Below are 17404 nucleotides of genomic sequence, written 5' to 3'. Positions count from 1 at the left end.
GGTCACTTAGAAATGTCCTTGTTTTTGAAAGAAAAGCACATTTTTTTGTTCATTAAAATAACATCCAATTGATCAGAAATACAGTGTAGACATTGTTAATGTTGTAACTGGAAAATTGTAGCCCACAAAACACCAGTCTCAACGTCAACAGTGAAGAGGCGACTCCGGGATGCTGACCTTCGAGCCAGAGTACCTTTGTCCAGTGTCTGTTCTTTTGCCCATCTTAATCTTTTCTTTTTATTGGCCAGTCTGAGATATGACTTTTTCTTTGCAACTCTGCCTAGAAGGCCAGCATCCCGGAGTCACCTCTTCACTGTTGACGTTGAGACTGGTGTTTTGCGGGTACTATTTAATGGAGCTGCTAGTTGAGGACTTGTGAGGTGTCTGTTTCTCAAACTAGACGCTCTAATGTACTTGTCCTCTTGCTCAGTTGTGCACCAGGGCTTCCCACTCCTCTTTCTATTCTGGTTAGAGCCAGTTTGCGCTGTTCTGTGAAGGGAGTAGTACACAGCGTTGTATGAGATCTTCAGTTTCTTGGCAATTTCTCCCATAGAATAGCCTTCATTTTTCAGAACAAGAATAGACTGACGAGTTTCAGAAGAAAGTCTTTGTTTCTGACCATTTTGAGCCTGTAATCAAACCCACAAATGCTGATGCTCCAGATACTCAACTAGTCTAAAGAAGGCCAGTTTTATTGCTTCTTTAATCAGAACAACAGTTTTCAGCTGTGCTAACATTATTGCAAAAGAGCTTTCTAATGATCAATTAGCCTTTTTAAAAAGATACACTTGGATTAGCTAACACAACGTGCCATTGGAACACAGGAGTGATGGTTGCTGATAATGGGCCTCTGTATGCCTATGTAGATATTCCATAAAAAATCTGTCGTTTTCAGCTACATTAGTCATTTGCAACATTATCAATGTTTACACTGCAATTCGGATCAATTTGATGTTATTTTAATGGACCAAAATATTGCTTTTCTTTAAAAAACAAGGACATTTCTAAGTGAGCCCAAAACTTTGAACTGTAGTGTATATTGTAGAATAACAGTGAAGACATCAAAACTATGAAATAACACATATGGAATCATGTAGTAACCCAAATGGGTTAAACAAATCAAAATATATGTTATATTTGAGATTCTTCAAAGTAGCCACCCTTTGTCTTGATGACAGCTTTGCACACTCTTGGCATTCTCTCAACCAGCACCATGAGGTACAGTAGTCACCTGGAATTCATTTCAATTAACAGGTGTGCCTTGTTAATTTGTGGAATTTATTTCCTTCTTAATGCGTTTGAGCAAATCAGTTGTTTTGTGACAAGATAGAGGTAGTATACAGAAGATGGCCCTATTTGGTAAAAGATCAAGTCCCTATTATGGCAAGAACGGCTCAAATAAGTAAAGAGAAACGACAGTCCATCAATAGTTTAAGACATGAAGGTTAGTCAATCTGTAAAGTTTCTTCAACTGCAGTCACAAAACCCATCAAGTGCTTCGATGAAACTGGCTCTCATGAGGACCGCCGCAGGAAAGGAAGACCCAGAGTTACCTCTGCTGCAGAGGATAAGTTCATTAGAGTTACCAGCCTCAGAAATCGGCAATTAACTGCACGTCAGATTGCAGCCCAAATAAATGTTTCACAGAGTTCAAGTAATCTCACATCTCAACATCAATTGTTCAGATGAGACTGTGTGAATCAGGCCTTCATGGTCAAATTGCTTCAAAGAAACCACTACTAAAGGACACCAATAATAAGAAGAGACTTGCTTGGGCCAAAAAACACGAGCAATGGACATTAGACCGGTGGAAATCTGTCCTTTGGTCTGATGAGTCCCAATTTGAGCTTTTTGGTTCCTACCGCCTTGTCTTTGTGAGACGCAGTGTAGGTGAACGGATGATCTCCGCATGTGTGGTTCCCATCGTGAAGCATGGAGGAGGGAATATGACGGTGATGGTATGGCTTTGCTGGTGGCACTGTCTGTGATTTATTTAGAATTCAAGGCACCCTTAACCAGCATGGCTACCACAGTATTCTGCAGCGATACGCCATCCCGTCTGGATTGCGCTTAGTGGGACTATCATAGTAAAAATAAAGAAAATCCGTTGAATGAGTAGGTGTGTCCAAACTGTGTGTGTATATATAAAAAAGAAACGTCCTCTCACTGTCAACTGCGTTTATTTTCAGCAAACTTAACATGTGTAAATATTTGTATAAACATAACAACATTCAAGAACTGAGACATAAACTGAACAAGTTCCACAGACATGTGACTAAAATAAATTGAATAATGTGTCCCTGAACAAAGGGGGGGTCAAAATCAAAAGTAACAGTCAGTATCTGGTGTGACCCCCAGCTGCATTAAGTACTGCAGTGCATCTCCTCCACATGGACTGCACCAGATTTGCCAGTTCTTGCTGTGAGATGTTACCCCACTCTTCCACCAAGGCACCTGCAAGTTCCCGGATATTTCTGGGTGGAATGGACTTAGACCTCACCCTTCGATCCAACAGGTCCCAGACACGCTCAATGGGATTGAGATCTGGGCTCTTCGCTGGCCATGGCAGAACACTGACATTCCTGTCTTGCAGGAAATCATGCACAGAACGAGCAGTATGGCTGGTGGCATTGTCATGCTGGAGGGTCATGTCAGGATGAGCCTGCAGGAAGGATACCACGAGGGAGGTGTTGTCTTCCCTGTAACGCACAGCATTGAGATTGCCTGCAATGACAACAAGCCCAGTCCGATGATGCTGTGACACACCACCCCAGACCATGACGGACGATCCCGCTCCAGAGTACAGGCCTCGGTGTAACACTCAATCTTTCAACGATAAACGTGAATCCGACCATTACACCTTGTGAGACAAAACTGCGACTCGTCAGTGAAGAGCACTTTTTGCCAGTCCTGTCTGGTCCAGTGACTGTGGGTTTGTGCCCATAGGCGACGTTGTTGCCGGTGATGTCTGGTGAGGACCTGCCTTACAACAGGCCTGCAAGCCCTCAGTCCAGCCTCTCTCAGCCTATTGCAGACAGTCTGAGCACAGATGGAGGGATTGTGCGTTCCTGGTATAACTCGGCAGTTGTTGCCATTCTGTACCTTTCCCGCAGGTGTGATGTTCGGATGTACCGATCCTGTGCAGGTGTTGTTACACGTGGTCTGCCACTGCGAGGACAATCAGCTGTTCGTCCTGTCTCCCTGCAGCGCTGTCTTAGGCGTCTCACAGTACAGACATAGAAATGTATTGCCTTGGCCACATCTGCAGTCTTCATGCCTCCTTGCAGCATGCCTAAGGCACGTTCACTCAGATGAGCAGGGACCCTGGGCATCTTTCTTTTGGTGTTTTTCAGAGTCAGTAGAAAGGCCTCTTAAGTGTCCTAAGTTTTCATAACTGTGACCTTAATTGCTTACTGTTTTTAACCTGTTAGTGTCTTAACGACCGTTCCACAGGTGCATGTTCATTAATTGTTTATGGTTCATTGAACAAGCTTGGGAAACAGTGTTTAAAATCTTTACAATGAAGATCTGTGAAGTTATTTGGATTTTTATGAATTATCTTTGAAAGTCAGGGTCCTGAAAAAGGGATGTTTCTTTTTTTGCTGAGTGTGTGTATATATGTGTGTGTGTGTGTGTGTGTGTGTGTGTGTGTGTGTGTGTGTGTGTGTGTGTGTGTGTGTGTGTGTGTGTGTGTGTGTGTGTGTGTGTGTGTGTGTGTGTGTGTGTGTGTGTGTGTGTGTGTGTGTGTGTGTGTGTGTGTGTGTGTGTGTGTGTATGTATGTATGTATGTATGTATGTATGTATGTATGTATTGTGTATATGTGTATATATGTATATATATATATACATATACATGTATATAAATGTATATGTATACATGTATATGTGTGTATATATGTATATGTGTATATATATGTGTGTGTATATATATATATATATATATATATATACATACACATATATATATATACATATATATATATATATATATATATATATATATATATATATATATACATATATACACACATATATATATATATATATACATACATATATATATACATGTATATATATATATACACACCCACAACTCAGTGATCATAGTTAGAATAGTAGAATACACCAGCTGCAATTTCAAAATGTGGTTGTGTGTCAGCAGTTTTTCTCTTATGTCACTCACTCAATTAGCCATGTCAACTAACAATGTTTTTATTCTTATTTATTCTAGTCAGCTATCTAAACTTGTAGTAATCATGGCTGAATACTGAACAAGCCCTGACCGACAGGAGGTCCCCATTTGTTTGTGTTAGTTATTCTCACTCAGATATCAAATTAACATGACATCAGTCATAATAAAATTTGGAGAATTTCAGGGAATGTGTTTTAAAACAGCAAAACAATTCTCGCACAGGGCCCCCAAAAGACTAGAGCTGGCCCTGCCAATAGGACACTGGGTCTTTTGGATGCAGAATGCCTTTCACAAGGTGAAGGTTCCAAACAATAATAGTCACTGGAGCATTGCTGTCTGGATGCAGTCAATATCTGGGTATCGCAACATCAATGGGGGTTTTAGTAATTCATGAGATCAAATGTGTTGTCTGGAGATGTTTGAATGCATATTTTAGATATTTTAGATATTTTCTCAAATTCTGTAATTTGAGAGGAATGTTTTTACAACGAGTGCATCCAAATTATCTTATGTGTTAAATTAGTACATTTTGGTGTGTAGCTGAAGAGACTTGAAAACACATTTACACAATATGATGATCCAGAAGATGCTTTTAGCAAATACTCTCTTTAATCAAGGTAGATATGGATATTCTAGTCTATTCTGTCATTACCTATCCACAATGCATAGGTGTTTAAAATAAACTAATTTAAGGTAAGCTGTTTTTCAATGAAATTACATTACTTGTTTACTTTCATGGAAATGCTTTTAAACTGTTACAAAAAGTTTTAAATGATTCCACCACAGTTCTAATGCTCCTTGTGTGAGCACAATTTTTATGTTTTCAGCCTACTGAACTCTCAACCCACTCTTCCTCTGTCAATCTTGAATTAGACTACCCATTAAAACTCCAGATAAAGTGAGACCACATAAACATTTCACGCCAAAGCAATGTTTTTTGTTGTGTATGCTGTGTGCTGTGGTTTTTCTCCTCAACACCATGGCCACGGAACCCAAGCAACTGTGACAAATTAGGACTGGAGATGACAAAATAGGCTTTTTTAATAAGCATGGCAAAGGGTATTTGACTCTGGTGGCAGGGCTCACTTGAATAAGCAGACATGGGTACTGCTTTGATGATCGCTTTCATCCATCTGATACGAGATATGGGGGGGGGGGGTGGAAAAGTGAGGGAGGAGGGTATGGGGGGACGTGTAGGGACAGTGTTGAGCAGATACTTAATCGGTGGACGAATCAAAATGAGTAATATAGAAAACACAGGAGGAAGGAGGGGGGGGGGGGGGGGGTTAAAGGAGGGTTATGTGATAACTATTAGCTATTAGCTTCCGAACATAATCCCTCACCCCCTCCCCCTGAGATTGTAATCAATTCAGTCTATTTCTTGGCTGCCTGAAATTACACGTTGTTAAAGGAGCTATGTGGTGATGTTGCAGTGATACTAGGGATGTCAGACGTGTGCTTAAAGACACGGTCACCAACCGGTCAATCAACTGGTTGATCTCCAAGGCATTTCTAGTCGATCTCAAACACTTCTGTAAAAAAAAAAAAACATTGAGTTCCTGTTTAAAAAAAAAAGTTGTCTCGCAATGCATTACCATTTTGAACCATTTCATGTGTCTGAAGGTAAAAACTCTGCTTTCCCGGCTGGCCCAGAGAGCAAATCAATTGCACTGTAGGCATACCACTGGCCAATTGGATGGCTCAGATGACTGTGTCTGCAGTAACGTAGCAGGCATAAAATAAACTACAGCAAGGTTGATACTGTGAGTTTTCAAAACTTTTAAAACTAGAGAGAGACTGTCAATGAATACAGCAAAGAGCTGTTGTTTTATGAGTGAGTTCATGTTTCAAGTTCTTACTCAACTCTGTCAGCACTTTGAAATCAAGACTTTCATAAGCCATAAAATGTGCATTCTTCCTACTTCCGGTCATGCTACAACCAGCAGTGCAGCTGTAATGAATGAGTAGGAAAGTGTATCGATGTGCTTGAGTTGTTATTAGCAGCTTGGGTCTTTTTTAATATGGAGGAATATTTAACTTTCTCTGTTCATTGGCGTTACAACATGAATTTGTACATGAGGTAGAAATTATGCGGTGCAACTTGAGTTTTGCCATCATCTGGAAGACGGTGTCCTTTTTGGTCAGTGTCAGTGGAGGAAAGGGAGAGCAGAGGTATGTTGAGGGATGGACCCTCAGTCTGCTGCTCTCTCCCTCCACTGAGACTGACCATCAGATGCAGGCTCCTTCAGCCCAGTAAAATAAAATAATTTAAATGTATGCTCACTCAGCTGTGCCTCACAAGTAATACAACAACTCATCTATTACCGATGAGATCATATAGCCTACAGTACCTCAAACTTTGAAATATAATTTTAAATGGTCCGATCAACAATTCATTAGCAGGGCAATTCAAGCAAAGCGAATATGCAGTAATAATATGTTGGGCCTATAGCCTACTGCACAACCATCATTGCTACAGTACTGTTTTTAATAGTTTAATGTTGCATAGGCTTACATTAAGTGAATAAAAAATTAAATCTGACCAGTAAATCTCTGCTTTCATCTTGGTGACCACTGGCTTAAAGGAACCTGCGTGGTCATTGTTTTTTACTCGCTTGTTGTACAGGGAACCTCACTAGTGTACACAACAAGAAAATTAACCAGGTGAGATGAGAGAAAGGAGCATGATGAAGAGCTGCAGAGAGAAGGAGGAGCATGATGAAGAGAGGAGCATCATTAAGAGAGGAGGAGGAGGAGCATGATGAACAGGAGGAGCATGATGAAGAGGGAAAAGTTTTGAGAGATGGGGTAATGCAGGGTAGAAAATTAAACAAACAAAGGGAATAACATGACTGGAAGAGAAAGGCAGATGGCTCTAAAAACCTGAAAAATGTCATTATAGAATGGAGCGAAAGGGAGCCGTAGGGAGAGGAAGGTAGCCGTAGGGAGAGGTTGGGAGAGAAAGGGAGCCGTAGGGACTGAAAGGGAGCTGTAGAGGGAAAGGGAGCCATAGGGAGAGAAAGGGAGACGTAGGGAGATGTAGGGAGAGAAAGGGAGCCGTAGGGAGTGAAAGGGAGCCATAGGGAGTGAAAGGGAGCCGTAGGGAGAGAAAGGAAGCCATAGGGAGAGAAAGGGAGACGTAGGGAGATGTAGGGAGAGAAAGGGAGACGTAGGGAGAGAAAGGGAGACGTAGGGAGAGAAAGGGAGCCGTAGGGAGAGAAAGGGAGACGTAGGGAGAGAAAGGGAGCCGTAGGGAGAGAAAGGAAGCCATAGGGAGAGAAAGGGAGCCGTAGGGAGAGAAAGGGAGACGTAGGGAGAGAAAGAGAGACGTAGGGAGAGAAAGAGAGACGTAGGGAGAGAAAGAGAGCCGTAGGGAGAGAAAGAGAGCCGTAGGGAGAGAAAGGGAGACGTAGGGAGAGAAAGGGAGACGTAGGGAGAGAAAGAGAGCCGTAGGGAGAGAAAGAGAGCCGTAGGGAGAGAAAGAGAGCCGTAGGGAGAGAAAGGGAGCCGTAGGGAGAGAAAGGGAGCCGTAGGGAGAGAAAGGGAGACGTAGGGAGAGAAAGGGAGATGTAGGGAGAGAAAGGGAGACGTAGGGAGACATAGGGAGACGTAGGGAGTGTAAGGGAGACGTAGGGAGACATAGGGAGACGTAGGGAGAGGTTGGGAGACGTAGGGAGTGAAAGGGAGACGTAGGGAGTGAAAGGGAGACATAGGGAGAGAAAGGGAGACATAGGGAGTGTAAGGGAGACGTAAGGAGAGAAAGGGAGACGTAGGGAGAGAAAGGGAGACGTAGGGAGACATAGGGAGACGTAGGGAGTGTAAGGGAGACGTAGGGAGACATAGGGAGACGTAGGGAGAGGTTGGGAGACGTAGGGAGTGAAAGGGAGACGTAGGGAGTGAAAGGGAGACGTAGGGAGAGAAAGGGAGACGTAGGGAGTGTAAGGGAGACGTAGGGAGAGAAAGGGAGACGTAGGGAGAGAAAGGGAGACGTAGGGAGACGTAGGGAGACGTAGGGAGACGTAGGGAGACGTAGGGAGACGTAGGGAGACGTAAGGGAGACGTAGGGAGTGTAAGGGAGACGTAGGGAGTGAAAGGGAGACGTAGGGAGAGAAAGGGAGACGTAGGGAGACGTAGGGAGACGTAGGGAGTGTAAGGGAGACGTAGGGAGACGTAGGGAGACGTAGGGAGAGGTTGGGAGACGTAGGGAGTGAAAGGGAGACGTAGGGAGTGAAAGGGAGACGTAGGGAGAGAAAGGGAGACATAGGGAGTGTAAGGGAGACGTAGGGAGAGAAAGGGAGACGTAGGGAGACATAGGGAGACGTAGGGAGACGTAGGGAGACGTAGGGAGACGTAAGGGAGACGTAGGGAGTGAAAGGGAGACGTAGGGAGTGAAAGGGAGACGTAGGGAGTGTAAGGGAGACGTAGGGAGAGAAAGGGAGACGTAGGGAGAGAAAGGGAGACGTAGGGAGTGAAAGGGAGACGTAGGGAGTGAAAGGGAGACGTAGGGAGAGAAAGGGAGACGTAGGGAGAGAAAGGGAGACGTAGGGAGAGAAAGGGAGACGTAGGGAGAGAAAGGGAGACGTAGGGAGAGAAAGGGAGACGTAGGGAGTGAAAGGGAGACGTAGGGAGTGAAAGGGAGACGTAGGGAGAGAAAGGGAGACGTAGGGAGTGAAAGGGAGACATAGGGAGACGTAGGGAGTGTAAGGGAGATGTAGGGAGTGAAAGGGAGACGTAGGGAGTGAAATGGAGACGTAGGGAGAGAAAGGGAGTAGCTAAGTGGGAGAGACTAAGAAAGTGAGAGACAGAAAGGGATAGACTGTTAAAAGTTAGCAGGATAAGAAGTAAGGATGAGTTTTTACTATTAAAGTGTGTATTAAACCACCATAGTAGGCTTCAGCTGCAGAGGCGGAGAGAGGAAGAGTATGGAATGATATTAGAAAAGAAACAGAGGGAGAGGTAGAGAGGAGGAGACTGAGGGGGAGGTGGAGACAGTTGGAGTAGATGAGGATGAGATGTGGAGGTGGAGACAGTTGGAGTAGATGAGGATGAGATGTGGAGGTGGAGACAGTTGGAGTAGATGAGGATGAGATGTGGAGGTGGAGACAGTTGGAGAAGAAGAGGAAGAGATGGGGAGGTGGAGTTGGTAGGAGAAGAAGAGGAAGAGATGGGGAGGTGGAGACAGTTGGAGAAGAGGAGGATGAGATGGGGAGGTGGAGACAGTTGGAGAAGAGGAGGATGAGATGGAGAGGTGGAGACAGTAGAAGAGAATGAGATGGGGAGGTGGAGTCAGTAGGAGAAGAGGAGGATGAGATGGAGAGGTGGAGACAGTAGGAGAAGATGAGGATGAGATGGGGAGGTGGAGACAGTAGAAGAGAATGAGATGGGGAGGTGGAGACAGTTGGAGAAGAGGAGGATGAGATGGAGAGGTGGAGACAGTAGGAGAGAATGAGATAGGGAGGTGGAGACAGTTGGAGAAGAAGAGGAAGAGATGGGGAGGTGGGACAGTTGGAGAAGAAGAGGAAGAGATGGGGAGGTGGAGACAGTTGGAGAAGAGGAGGATGAGATGGGGAGGTGGAGAGAGTGGGAGAAGAGGAGGATGAGATGGAGAGGTGGAGACAGTAGAAGAGAATGAGATGGGGAGGTGGAGACAGTTGGAGAAGAAGAGGAAGAGATGGGGAGGTGGAGACAGTTGGAGAAGAGGAGGATGAGATGGGGAGGTGGAGACAGTAGAAGAGAATGAGATGGGGAGGTGGAGACAGTTGGAGAAGAGGAGGATGAGATGTAGAGGTTGAGACAGTAGGAGAGAATGAGATAGGGAGGTGGAGACAGTTGGAGAAGAAGAGGAAGAGATGGGGAGGTGGAGACAGTTGGAGAAGAAGAGGAAGAGATGGGGAGGTGGAGACAGTTGGAGAAGAGGAGGATGAGATGGGGAGGTGGAGACAGTTGGAGAAGAGGAGGAAGAGATGGGGAGGTGGAGACAGTTGGAGAAGAGGAGGATGAGATGGGGAGGTGGAGACAGTTGGAGAAGAGGAGGATGAGATGTGGAGGTGGAGACAGTAGAAGAGAATGAGATGGGGAGGTGGAGACAGTTGGAGAAGATGAGGAAGAGATGGGGAGGTGGAGACAGTAGGAGAAGTGGAGGATGAGATGGGGAGGTGGAGACAGTAGAAGAGAATGAGATGGAGAGGAGGATGAGATGGGGAGGTGGAGACAGTAGAAGAGAATGAGATGGGGAGGTGGAGACAGTTGGAGAAGAGGAGGATGAGATGTAGAGGTTGAGACAGTAGGAGAGAATGAGATAGGGAGGTGGAGACAGTTGGAGAAGAAGAGGAAGAGATGGGGAGGTGGAGACAGTTGGAGAAGAAGAGGAAGAGATGGGGAGGTGGAGACAGTTGGAGAAGAGGAGGATGAGATGGGGAGGTGGAGACAGTTGGAGAAGAGGAGGATGAGATGTGGAGGTGGAGACAGTAGAAGAGAATGAGATGGGGAGGTGGAGACAGTTGGAGAAGATGAGGAAGAGATGGGGAGGTGGAGACAGTAGGAGAAGTGGAGGATGAGATGGGGAGGTGGAGACAGTAGAAGAGAATGAGATGGGGAGGTGGAGACAGTTGGAGAAGAGGAGGATGAGATGGAGAGGTGGAGACAGTAGGAGAGAATGAGATAGGGAGGTGGAGACAGTTGGAGAAGAAGAGGAAGAGATGGGGAGGTGGGACAGTTGGAGAAGAAGAGGAAGAGATGGGGAGGTGGAGACAGTTGGAGAAGAAGAGGAGGATGAGATGGGGAGGTGGAGAGAGTGGGAGAAGAGGAGGATGAGATGGAGAGGTGGAGACAGTAGAAGAGAATGAGATGGGGAGGTGGAGACAGTTGGAGAAGAAGAGGAAGAGATGGGGAGGTGGAGACAGTTGGAGAAGAGGAGGATGAGATGGGGAGGTGGAGACAGTAGAAGAGAATGAGATGGGGAGGTGGAGACAGTTGGAGAAGAGGAGGATGAGATGTAGAGGTTGAGACAGTAGGAGAGAATGAGATAGGGAGGTGGAGACAGTTGGAGAAGAAGAGGAAGAGATGGGGAGGTGGAGACAGTTGGAGAAGAAGAGGAAGAGATGGGGAGGTGGAGACAGTTGGAGAAGAAGAGGAAGAGATGGGGAGGTGGAGACAGTTGGAGAAGAGGAGGATGAGATGGGGAGGTGGAGACAGTTGGAGAAGAGGAGGATGAGATGTGGAGGTGGAGACAGTAGAAGAGAATGAGATGGGGAGGTGGAGACAGTTGGAGAAGATGAGGAAGAGATGGGGAGGTGGAGACAGTAGGAGAAGTGGAGGATGAGATGGGGAGGTGGAGACAGTAGAAGAGAATGAGATGGGGAGGTGGAGACAGTTGAAGAGGAAGAGATGGGGAGGTGGAGACAGTTGGAGAAGAGGAGGATGAGATGGGGAGGTGGAGACAGTTGGATGAGATGGAGAGGTGGAGACAGAAGAGAATGAGATGGAGAGGTGGAGACAGTTGGAGAAGAAGAGGAAGAGATGGGGAGGTGGAGTTGGTAGGAGAAGAGGAGGATGAGATGGGGAGGTGGAGACAGTAGGAGAAGTGGAGGATGAGATGGGGAGGTGAAGAGGAGGAGATGGGAGGTGGAGACAGTAGCAGAAGAGGAGATAGTAGGAGAAGAGGACGGGATGGGGAGGTGAAGACAGTAGTAGGAGAAGAGGAGGGCATGGGGAGGTGGAGACGGTAGGTGAAGAGGATGAGATGGGGAGGTGGAGACAGTAGAAGAAGAGGAGGATTGCGAGAAAGATGACAAAGTGAGAAAAGAGAAGGATGAGAGGGACTGAGAGAAAGCAAGAGCTGATGGGCGTAATGGAGGGGTGGGGGGGGGGGGTGACTGAGAGGGCCTGTCGCCCGGTCACTGGCCCCACGCCCATCACTTTGCAGTGATCAGTCTCCCAGTCCGTCGTCTGCCGCTTGCCAGCTGTCAGGGGGCCTGCTCTGGGCACGGCCACTGATGTGAAACAGCAGCCATGTTTAAGAATCAATCCACTGCCCTAAAATTTCACGAATGACTGCAGAGCTTGCTAATAGCTTTTGGGGTGAAAGAGATGCCTTGCGACTGTACTGTATCGGCTAGCTGGCTTGCCCCTGCTTGGAAGGTCTTTAATTGACACAGCGCTAATTAGCCCGGCTACTAGCAACGAGCTTCCACGACCTCTCTTGTGTGGCCAAGTTGCGATAGAGAACGAGACTTCTCTCTATCGTGCGCTTTCTCTCTCTCTCCAACTCATTAGGGTTTTATACTTTTTTTGGACCTCATTAAGAGTAAATGCATACGCACTTAATGAAATTCCCAGAGTGAGCTAGAAAAACAAGGATTTGGCAGTCTGGTTGCTGTTTTGAAATGCCAAGCGGTTTGGTTTGGTGTCAAGCAAATGTTTCGGTTAGAGTGCAACTTCAGAGCTGTATGTTCACCCAGAAAAGTTTTTGATACAAATGGTTTCTAATTAATCATATACGCACTGCCAAGCACACAGTTAAAATATCTAGAGTTAAGGGGGCAGGGTAAGCGTAGATAGGCAAAAAATGATTTCATCTGGGTTTTTCTCCCCAAGCCGTTTGCCTTTGAGGCGGAAAGGAATAAACAACGACTTTAACTTTGAAGTCAGCTCTTTAGCTAAAACATACGAGTCTAATTGGAGACATGAAAAATAATATTTTGGATCAATTAAAGTCGAGGAAAAAGACTTGCAAGGATATTTTGGCCGACTTTTGTTCAATATGGACGACGTAAATGATTCATTTTACCATATTAAATTGGATTTAATATTTTCCTTTCATTGCATTTATTTTTCTCTTATTCTATTTATTTCTAATAGAGTTTTTTCCCTCCTAGATGTCAAGGTTTTTCCATTGGATCAAAAAGTCATGTTGAATTGTGACTTGAGTCATCTTTGCCACTTCTTCCTCTAAATGTCACACGTCATAACCTTTTAACATCACAATAATTCATAGATGCAAGACTGAGGAACAAATGGTAGTGCTGCTAGTACTCAGTATTATACAAGACTGAAAACAAAGCTATCAGATCACAGCTTTTCACAACCAAATACATGACACAATCAAATGGAAAGCATCTAACAACGCTATTGTGCAGTCTGCCATGATGCCATGCATTTTATTCATGGTTGGGCTGTATATATCACATCTGATTATGTAAATATACTGTATGTTCACACTTCGCAGATGTTGTACTTTGTATGCAATATCTACAGGTATATATGATTGTGTTCTCCTTACACAACTTGGTCATTGTTATTCAAGGCCATGTTGGAATTTACATTTAGGAGTTCAATATGTGTTCAGGGAGAGTGTCTCATACCTACATTGCAGCACAAATGCGATGCAAACCCTGCCTCAAAACCCTGTCTCGAAACCCTGCCACAAAGCTCTGTCTCATAACCCTGCCTCAAAACCGAGAGGCCTTTAAAACTATGCTTTCCTACTTCCTATTCTTTGGCTTCATTCACAGAGCTCAATTGCAAATACCATGCACAGTGTTCGTTTGACCTCAGTCTGAATTTGAATAATTTTACAGAAAAAAAAAAAATTGCTTGTAGGCATGGAGAAATATTGGAGAGCTTCACCCAGCTAGCACAAAGGCACAGTAGGTTAAACAACTGCTGTCCTGAAGCAGCTCGAAACAGCTTTCCTCCACTTCTTCCTCCCACTGGTGCTGCCATCTCTTTGCCTTGAGGTGGTGACACCACAGACACACTAAAATGTTTTTTTTTTGCCCATTCTAAAGGTTTCACAAAGCCCATTAATCACAACCTCTTTTTGCGAAGCAGGCTCGCCGCAACGCACTGTCTCTTATCTACTCCCGCCACACCGCAACACACCGCCACTTATCTACTCCCGCCTCACCGCAACACACCGCCACTTATCTACTCCCGCCTCGCCTCGCTGCAACGCATCATTACTTATCTACTCCTGCCTCGACGCAATGCACCGCCTCGCCGCAACGCACCGCCTCTTATCTACTCCCGCCTCGCAGCAACGCACCGCCTCTTATCTACTCCCGCCTCGCCGCAACGCACCGCCTCTTATCTACTCCCGCCTCGCAGCAACGCACCACCTCTTATCTACTCCCGCCTCGCAGCAACGCACCGCCTCTTATCTACTCCCGCCATCGCAGCAACGCACCGCCTCTTATCTACTCCCGCCTCGCAGCAACGCACCGCCTCTTATCTACTCCCGCAACGCATCACCTCGCCGCAACGCACCATCTCTTATCTACTTTCTTCACACCGCAACGCCTCACCGCAAAGCACCGCATCTTATCTACTCCCGCCTCGCCGCAACGTACCGCCTCTTATCTACTCCCGCCTCTCTCAGCAGTGTTTGTTTGAGGCATTAGGGGGCTGTTGCCGTGATGGATTGAATTAATACTTTTATCCAATTAGTGTTCCCTCATGCAATTAATCAGCTGGCCGGGGTTAGGGCCGCTTGGTTGGCCGGACTAAAGCAGACAGATGCTAGTGGCCTGGCTCATGAAGAAGAACCATCCCTCTCTTTCTCTCTTCCCTCTATTCTGCAGCATCCTCCCCTCCACACACCTGGTGCTCTCTGCCCTCGTACAGTACTGCGCCATCGCTCTTAGAGCACATTGTTTGGGTTTCTTGTCGAACACAACAACAGACCAGCTGAAAACAGTTCGCTCCAGATAATCCGAAGAAAAACAAACACATTTTCATTATTGTGGCTCGATTTGTGAAGAGCTAATAAAAAGATAAATGAGTTCAGGCTTGAACACGTTTTGTTTGCAGTGCGCGTTTGGAAAATGTATACAATTTCATATACTGTGTAATGAAAGACCCTGCAGTGTTAAAGCCCAACCAGTGATGGATGCCATCTCTGTTCTACAGGAAAATGTGATGGTAACCTATGCTTTCTGGTCTTTTGCAGGTTTTGCCACTACTCTCAGCACTTTATGGGGGTCCTCTCACTGCCTGAACCATCCAGAAGAATTATGGAACAAAATAAGATCTGAGCCAATGGGGTCTCCTGAAGGATACTGTTCTCTAATACTGGAATGAAGTGACAAGAGATGGCAGCTGGACCATACACACAACCCTAGGATCCTTGACCTGGAGAGAACCTTTTGATCTGAGGACCCGAGTATCAGAATGATCCACTTTTCTTTGAAATCCATTGCTAATGAGTTACAAAAAACAGAACAAAGATATTGTGAAAGATAACTAAGCATTTTAGTGAGAATCAGTTCCAATAGTTTGGAGATAGCCTTGGGTATCTCACTATGGGTTTCTGTAAGATTTGAACCTTGTCATACCAGGTAAAACCCACATTGTCCTTGACAATTATACAAATGCCATTTCAATGGTTATCGGTATCATGATCTTCTCAAAGGACCCGATCCATTAAATGATTTCTCAAATTAATGTATTGGAATCAAGTAAATTACCACCTATGGATTGAAAGTGTCAATTTTAATTCTCAGGGAGGTTTTTTTAAATCAATGTCAGGCCCACTCCCTTCACCACAACACTTGTGGGAAAGATTGAAGCTGCCTTAGAACATATGGGAAAGTTTGTCTTGGAAATCTTGAATGCAGTTTTCCCTTGTACCGTAACAAAACACATCTCTGTTACCCGAATGGATTTGATACCAGTGTAGACGGACAGGTGAGATAAGTCAGGGAAAAACCCGATGGAGAAGATTACATGGGAAAGATAAGGCCGGTTCAACATGATTTGCCAAGTTTCTTCTGCACAGAGAAAAAACCTTCTGTAGCCTGTCTAAATTCAATGAGTCATGATGTGCCATGGCATGCCCTGCGTCCTGAGGTGGAACTATTTAAGACAATAGAACTATTTAAGACAATAGAATACTTAAGAATCTTGTGGATTAATTCAAGTGTCCTAGAACAGAGATTTTGGTTGGCCTCTGGGTTTAATTTCTTCAACATTGCCGGTTTGAGGACTCTTTTCACCTCTTTGGAAATCCCCGTCACATGTAGAGCCAAGCAGGATTTTCCAAAATGGCTCCCTCTTGGAGACTGGGAGCATGTAGCCTGTTGACGGCCCTTTGGCTTTTGCATTGCTGTAGTTGTGGATGGTCGGAGAGGACTAGTGGCATGGCCAAGGGAGAAACTAAGGAGCAGCAGCTCATGTCCCATGAACGAGTGAAGAGGGGATGGGTGTGGAACCAGTTCTTTGTGGTGGAGGAGTACACAGGCACAGAACCTCTCTACGTTGGAAAGGTAAGACTTTGAGAGTTTTTTGTGTGTTTAGGGGAAGAACACTTAACATTACAGTTTAAGTTTTTTGCTCTAGACATGATTCATGTCTTATGTGTGAGTTGATTGTGATTTGATTTGTATGACAAGTTAGGATTGGAAAGGATAAGATGTGCTATGCAATCAAATCAGATGGAATTTTGATGCCAACTGCAAAAGAAATAGGGATGGTTCTTGTATACATTTTACTGCATACCCATGTCTGTCTGAATTCAGTCATTTGCAATTGATATTCATATTTTGAACTCCAATCTGAATGATTTTCCTTATAAAGGCGGTGTTAGAATCCCTCTGTCTGCCTCTATTATTTCTCTTAGGGGACAGCAGTCTATCTCTTCAGCCAGGATCCATTATGGGACTTAGTCAGACTTAGAGAGAGAATGAGAGGAGGAGAGAGGGTGAGAGAGAGAGGGGGGTGGCGGCGGAGTGAAGATGGAGAGACAGACAGACAGACAGACAGACAGACAGACAGACAGACAGACAGACCGAGCAAAGATGAGCTCAAAATAACGAGCTAGAAGGAGAGAGAGAAATGGGGGAAAAAGAGGAGGAGAGAAGGGGGGAAAAGAGGGGGAGAGAAGGGTGGAAAAGAGGGGGAGAGAAGGGGGGAAAAGAGGGGGTCTGAAGGGGGGAGAGAAGGGGGGGAAAGAGGGGGACAGAAGTGGGGGAGAGAAGGGGGGGAAAGAGGGGGACAGAAGTGGGGGAGAGAAGGGGGGAGAAAAGGGAGGATGAGGGGGATAGAGCAAGGGGGAAAATAGGGGAAGAGGGAGAGCGTAAAAGGATTCATGCATTTTGAAGTGATTCATTGCGGGAGAGTGTGGTGGGGAAAGCAAGGCGCTGATATATAAATGTGGTCGAGGCATTGCAGAGGGGAAAGAAAGAGAAATTATTTTATTTATAAAATTACCCAGAA

At 45.4% G+C, this 17404-nt stretch overlaps 1 protein-coding gene across 1 annotated transcript in view; it reads left to right on the top strand.

Annotated features, from left to right (window-relative positions):
* Positions 1 to 15144: 15144 nt before the first annotated feature.
* The window catches only part of cdh22 (cadherin 22), a 159324-nt gene continuing 157064 nt past the window's right edge, over positions 15145 to 17404 (top strand). Inside the window, exon 1 of the mRNA XM_045705651.2 lies at positions 15145 to 16455. Coding sequence (XP_045561607.1) covers positions 16234 to 16455 — 222 coding nt within the window. The 5' untranslated portion in view covers positions 15145 to 16233. The remainder of the gene's footprint in view (positions 16456 to 17404) is intronic.

The sequence above is a fragment of the Salmo salar genome, chromosome 22, assembly GCF_965601325.2.
Source record: "Salmo salar chromosome 22, fSalSal1, whole genome shotgun sequence".
Lineage (NCBI taxonomy): Eukaryota > Metazoa > Chordata > Actinopteri > Salmoniformes > Salmonidae > Salmo > Salmo salar.
Note: the sequence above shows the minus strand (reverse complement) of the source record. Positions and strands in the feature narration are given on the sequence as shown.